This window comes from Sinocyclocheilus grahami, unplaced genomic scaffold (assembly GCF_001515645.1).
Source record: "Sinocyclocheilus grahami isolate Dianchi unplaced genomic scaffold, SAMN03320097.WGS_v1.1 scaffold534.1, whole genome shotgun sequence".
In the NCBI taxonomy this organism is placed as follows: domain Eukaryota; kingdom Metazoa; phylum Chordata; class Actinopteri; order Cypriniformes; family Cyprinidae; genus Sinocyclocheilus; species Sinocyclocheilus grahami.
Window position 1 is genome coordinate 1300411 of NW_015505713.1, and position 7246 is coordinate 1307656.

The window sequence follows — 7246 nt, forward strand, 5'->3', positions numbered from 1 at the left end:
GGAAGTGATCTTAGCCTTGACCTCTGCAAAGACGTCATTTGTACTCACTTTTTGGGCTTCGGCGGGTTCATAGGTGAACAGGAAGTTAAGAACTGCATTCTCACCAGTCTCAAACAAGTTGGAGAAACAGTGATCTAAGAAGTGCAGTGCTACATGGGAGTCATAACTGGTGAGAGGCAGGAGGACGTGGACTCGTGTAGCCTCTGTGACATAAGGCATGGGGATAATCTCTACTTGGCTAAGGGGTCGCACAAGGTGTACACGGAGTGTGATAGATTTCTGGTGACCAGACTCAGTCGTGGCCTGGAACTGCAGGTCCAAGGTGTACTCCATCCCTCGTGTATGGTCCAAGCGCCTGTAACCGTTCACCAGCCGTGGAGCGCTCAGCTGTACAAAAGGGTTGTATTTTTTGTTGAGCTCTTCAACAGCGACCTTGATGATGTCAGTCACGTCATCACGATCAGCACCATTGAGCTGGCATTTAGGAGCACCGTCCACACAGGAGAAAAAGCTATCTTCAGTAAAGTAGTCCCAACGCAGTACCTCAAAGCGGCTCTTGGGTTCAAAGGGAGGTGTGATGCCGATGGGCCACAATGCACTCTTGTTTCCATCCACTGCTACTTTACTGACATTCTTTATCTCAGACTAAGGGTGAAAAGCAAGATTCATGAAAAGCTGACAAAATCCATAAAAACAAACACGACACTGTATCTTTAGGAGAAAAGGCTTGTCACTGGGACAGTACACCTTCATGCCTTTCAATGATCTTAAAATGTGCATTTTAGTTTAAGTATATTAAGGTGTAGTATAGTACCCTTTAGATCAGTGGTTTTCAACCAGAGGGCCTCAGCAAACTTTCAAGGGGGTTCAAGATAACAAAACAACTAAAATATTAAGTAATATAATTCTTCTTCTTTATAAATGTTTTATTTTCTTTAGGGAACACCATGGTTTTAGAAAACCTGAATATATTGAGGAGGGAAATTTTAAAAGTGTGATTTCTAGACCTCAAAAGGTCATATAAAGATTATAATCTAGTTATGCATAGTTATAAAATATTTAGTAATTTTTTTTTTTAATTCAATGAACCCTTGCTTATCCAGTAAATAACAAAAGTCATGGGGCATTTGTATGGAGTTACTTTTGTCTTTTTTATTCAGTCAATAATACTGTGTTTGAGAGCAAAACTAATAATATTGTAATAAAAAAAAATTACAAATAAAAAGTCTTGTTAAGACTAAAGTAATTGATCAAACTCTTTGGATTGCATATTCTCTTTCCTTTATTCAGTTCCCACACTTTTCATTACACACCACCACATTTTGCTCTTTGTTCTGCTGTCATTTTTGCGGGTCTAAAATCTGTTGAAAAGTTTTGCTTGTGAGTGAAACAGCATCTCAGTGGGCAGTAACTATGCACCAGAATGAAAGACCTGTTTCTATTGATCACTCTCGCTTTGTGCACTAATTTGGCCACACCCACTGCACGGTTCCCGAACAGAGATCGAGGTTGTGGCGTGAAGAACAACACGTCATTGTCTAATGTCATGATCATGACCTTCTTTAGAACACACTTAAATGCCAGTTTCAAAACTTTTCAACTCGGAAGCAAAACATTTCAACTCACAAATAAAGATTTTAGACTCACAAAAAATTACAGCAGAACAGGAAGCAAAATATATGGGTGCATAATGAAAAGTGTGGGAACTACATAAAGGAAAGAGAGCGTTTGTTTGCAATGCAAAGGGTTTTGTTATCAATTACTTTATTTTTGTAATTAAAAAAATTCATAGCAAGAATGTTTTTTAATTGCAATATAATTAATTTTGCTCTCAAACACAATATGTTTGATTGAATGAAAAAAAGACACACAAGTAACTCCATACATTTTAATATTGTTGTGAAAATTGTAGGGCGTTTGAGTCAAAAAAAGAATAGAACCACTGCTTTATGGTGGGTTTTGTTGATAAGGTAGAAAGATGTACCTGTGAGGGTACCGCCCCAGTGACAAGCTAAATGTAATGTAGCATGCATTCAAAAAGTATGAATTTAGAAAAAGTACAGAGGCTGGTTTTGATGGCTTTTGTATGAGCAACATTAAAGAAATGTCATGCATGATGTACAAAATAAAGAGCTAAAAAAGCAGTGCTAAAGTAAGACACATTGTTGTTGTAGAGAAGTTGAAAATCTAACCTGTAGTTTTTCAATCTCTTCATAGGTCTTCTGCAGTTCTATTTCTGTGAAATGTTTGTGCAGACGATACATAAATTCTGCACTGGTCACAGGATGAACAGTGAGAGCATTCTGGAATCCATCATTTTCCATTCTGGGAAGGTCCATATTGTTTTCCATTGTAAGATAATTATAATTCAGGCCCTGAGGTAAAGCAAGATTGAAATTAGATCAGAATGTATTATTTTACATAAATATATTTATATGTATTGTGTTTTTCACATGCCTCAACATTTGGCACTGTAACAAGAATGTGATGATAGTTTCATAGACAGCACCTCTAGGTTAATTCTGGTCAGCTCTAGTCAGCAGACCTTTGCAATTTGCAGTAATGCTGTTTAATGTCTTGTTGTAACCATGCTAATTAACTGCACAAATCGCAGCAGGTCTGCAGCTGGCCTGCCGAGAACAGGAAGTCATTTACTTTGTGGCTCAGCAGCAGAAGAAAACTTACTGAACTTTTTTTTTAATGAAATCATGTAATGTCATTTTTTAATTAGTCTGAATCTACAATGATTTTGCATTAACTTACAATTTATTTAGGTTGTCTTGAAATAAAAATAGCTATTGAATTTTTTTTTTTAAAAGGTGAAAAAAAACCCAACAACAACTTTGTATCATTTCTGCATTTACAGTAGAACTAAAGCACGGTCATATTTTTGTGTCCCTGTAACATGAATCTTCTGTCAATGGGTTACAGATGTATTTTGTATGAGACATGTGGTTCAGAGTACCTACACTACCATTCAAAAGTATGGGGCCAGAAAGATTTTTTTATGTTTTTGAAAGAAGCCTCTTATGTTCACCAAGTCTGTTTTTATTTGATCAAAAATACAGTAAAACAGTAATGCTGTTAGATATTATTCAAATTTAAAATAACTGTTTTAAATAAATTAATTGAAATATTTTAAAATATAATTTATTCCTGTGACAGCAAAGCTAAATTTTCAGCAGCCATTAATCCAATTTTCAGTGTCTCATGATTCTTGCTCCAAGAAAGGCTGGAGCTTCAGAAGTAGAGCACGGGATAGTAGAAATCCTGGTCCACTGTGACAGTACCTCCCCTGGGTTTCACCTCCAATGAACTCCCCAGGGTGGCCCATGTAAAGCTGAAGATCCATGCTCAGGTGGCTTACTAAGGTCTTCAGCCTTTCTGGCTGGGTGTAGGTATCATCCTGGACGAAGAAGAACCAATCGTAATCAGCAATGTGATGCTCTAGAAGATATCGGACAGATTGAAACATGTTTGGAACTGGACGCTCGTCACCATGGGCCACCACAAACATTCCATTAGGTAGTTTACGATTGCGAGTGCCTGTAAAGAAGATGAGCCGGCCATCCAGGTGGTGGTTAAGAGTCCGGTTGATGGCCACAGCTAAAGTGCTTATGGTGGTTTTGGAGGTAAATACAGAGACAAAGAGACGTTCATGAATTCCAAGCTCTGTGCTGGCATACTTGGCTCTGGAGAGAGAACGATTGAGGATAAAATAATAACATGAAGAGTAAAAACATCACAGCAGATTTGCATTAGGTCACAAGCACAGCTGGGTTTGATGTGTCAGTTGGTTAAATAAACCAACCCAACCATTTATAACATACCACACACAGAAGTCCAAAATAGGCAGCAGTTGTGTCATTATTTACCCATGTCATTTAAAACTGTCATTTTTTCCCATGAAACCCAAAATTATTGTCATGCAGTTCTTTCCATATGACAGCACGTAGTAATAGGACAAACCTAAATCTGAAACCATATGACATAGCCCTAGTGAAACAAAATATATACCCAAATGGGTTACACTTTACTTGAAGGGGTGTGCATAAGACTGACATGACACCTTCATAATCATGACATGACACCTACATAATCATGACATGACACATGTCATGAATATGAAGGGGTTTTATGCATGTTTATGACAACTGTCATTAAGTGTCATTCGCTCAGTTATGTCATTTTTAATGCAAAGATGACATTGTTTGAGATGTCTTTGGTATGGTCTATGGTTAGGGGTAAGGGTAGGGGTAGGGTTAGATTAGTGTTAGGTCAAATAATGTCATGTTTGCATTAAAAATGACATAACTGAGCGAATGACACTTAATTACAGTTGTCATAAACATGCATAAAACCTCTTTCATATTCATGACATGTGTCATGTCATGATTATGAAGGTGTCATGTCAGTCTTATGCACACCCCTTCAAGTAAAGTGTTACCCTAAAATGTATTTAAAATACATATATTTCATGCTATGTATACTACAAATACATTTACATATTTATGTACTTAATAAAAAATACCCTTCAGTTACTAGTATATCTAAAGTCTGCTAAATTAGAACAAATAATTTTGTACTTGATTCACTTTCATTTTGTGGAAGTAGTGCTGAAGTCCAACTAAAGATATACTAAGTATATTTGACTGTGCTAAGGTGAAACTATAGCAAGTATACGTTGCGTACACTTTAAATATTTTGCATTGAAAGATCATACAATCTTTATCATTAGTGACATTAAAACACATTTTAGGCTTCATATTAAGAAATGTGCATTGTGCACAAGTAGTACTCCATAAAAAGTTGAATTATAATTTTTATATTAGTGTGTCTCAAGTGACATGTCAGTAAATATGTTAACAGATTTGAACTATACTTAGTATATAGTATTTTAAATATATTATTTTTTTTTTTACTAGGGAGTAGCTTTGTGTGAAGAAAATTTAGGCCAAAGTTATTCAATGAAAACGATCTACCACTCTCAAATCTCATTCTCTTTTCCACACATTTGATTTGCCATTTTGTGTTCAGTTGAGACACACATGAGTAAATTAATATTTTTTGGCATCCATGACCCTCAGTGTGAAACTAAACTAGATTTCAGAACTTCAGCAGAGGAGAAGATTAGTTAATGATTTCACAATTTAATTTTCTTGAAATTTTGGCTTGAAAACCATGAAGCTTGAACAGCTTTACTCACTATGCACCACTCTTCAGAAAGTACTGCATAAAGGTTCTTCCAAATTTCTGTTGTTTCACAATAACAACAACAGGGTTAATGTTGAAATATTAAGTTTAAAAATGTGCTTAGATTATGTGTTACAAAATTGATTATGTGTACTTTATATTGATTTTTTTCTTATTCTAAATCTTTGACATATTGCCAAAAAATGTTGACAGGCAACTAGGTGTTTATTCCACACAGAAAGTTTTTTTTTCTGGCTTCTGAAACTGCAGACGTCATTCTATGTTTTGTTTTAGCAGAAACTATAGTTACTATATTAAACTTTTAAATATATATATACAGTGTATATATATCTCATTGTAGTTCAGATTACTAAACCTAAGGTGACCTGATGACATCATTAGGTGTATCAGCTTCTAGAGGCCAAGGGGCAAGATCAGAGCCTTTGCTCTTTAAATAGCAATCGCCCTACTAAAATGTTCCCTCTTTTGTGCATAAAAGACAAACCAGGTAACTTTAGTTTAGCTGCAGTCCTCTTGCAGAAAAGCACAAACAAAATAAATCAGCTTGAGATGTTGTTTTTATTATCATTACTTTTTTTTTTCTTTTTTTGTGCAAACTACTCACAACCATTCATGCGCGCTTTAAATACACCCGAGAGACTTTGGTCAGGATGCGCTCTATAGAATCACTGGTGGAGCTCCATGCTACACCTACCTGAAAACTTTCTTTGGAGGACCTTCCTGGGCAGGCTTGTTATAAGGTACTATTCTGGGCTCAAAGTCCTCTTCGACATTTCCATTTTCAGTTGTGCCAGTGGATATCGAACTAGGCTTACGGGCCCCTTTCGAGCTCCCAGGCTGCCCTATGAGCATCTCGTCGGCGGCTCCCATCCAGTCAGAGTCGCAGGACTCATCCACCCAGGTGACGCTGAGGAGACTCAGAGTGAATCCCAGAGAGATGCCCACAATAATCGGCCCGGTCGGCCTGATGAGAGACACTAACATTGCAATTCTCATGCTTTCAGTCGCTCCTCAGCACAATGGGGAGATGCTTTTAGCAGAACGCGGCTGAGGGACAGACGAGACTGTCTCTGTTGCCTTCTGACGTGTCATCGCTCCGGACTCCGCCCTTTACTAACCAGACGTCAGTCAATGCAAATTCTAAGCGCTGATTACTGCCATTCGACAGAGGCATGGATGGAGGAGGTGCCATGTGCGAAACCGCAACAAACCTATCATTAACTCCAGCTATAATTTAGGGGTAAACGCGAATTTGGTCGTTTGCCCTAGGATATTGCGAGGAAAACGCGTTTGACCTGGAAAGTTTATGATCTTTCTTTGTCTCACTAGAGGGCGACCGGTCTGTTTGAGACTGTGAATGTAATCCTACATTTGGACGCGTTAGGCAAGGGCGCACACACACACACACACGCATATAAAAAAGAAAAATATAATAAAAAAGAAAAAAACTCAAATTTTTAGGTTTTATTTTAAACATTCAATTAAAAAGAAGAAGAAAACGTATTATTGTAAAAAAAAACTAGTTGAAAATGTTTTATTATTGAAAAATATTTTTTAATAAGATGTTCCTTATTGTTGAAAAAATGATTGAACACGTGAAAAACACAGGCTAATAATACTAATACATAGCCTATATGTATTATGTAAAAAGGCCTATGTAAAAAGAAAAACATAATAATACATACACATATTATAGTTTTTCTCAGTCGCTTTGGTACATTTCTCAGATCAGAATTGAAATTCTCAAAACTACCTGTTCAATCTTCACATCATTGTGTCACTTGTGCACATCAAAAAAGCAGTTTCTCATTTCTTTGAACAAGTTGCAAATGCTTTGGTACATCCATGCAAATGATTATGTACAATTCTCTGTTGTTTCCAATATTATCAATTGCTTATGTCATGTTGATCAAAATGTATTATAATTGGTCTCTGTTGAATAGTCTCACCCCCCACAACATTTAGGCATTAGTTCATAGCATAAGTCTTTACATGCAAAAGGGTTGAACAAGTTGTCATAATATGTCAAGCA

At 36.6% G+C, this 7246-nt stretch overlaps 1 protein-coding gene across 1 annotated transcript in view; it reads right to left on the bottom strand.

Moving 5' to 3' along the window:
* Positions 1 to 6254, bottom strand: part of chpfb (chondroitin polymerizing factor b) — a 12888-nt gene extending 6634 nt beyond the window's left edge. Inside the window, 3 exon segments of the mRNA XM_071582302.1 lie at positions 2193 to 2380; positions 3136 to 3692; positions 5909 to 6254. Of these exon segments, the coding sequence (XP_071438403.1) occupies positions 2193 to 2380; positions 3136 to 3692; positions 5909 to 6210 (1047 nt within the window). The 5' untranslated portion in view covers positions 6211 to 6254.
* Between the last annotated feature and the right edge of the window lie 992 nt (positions 6255 to 7246).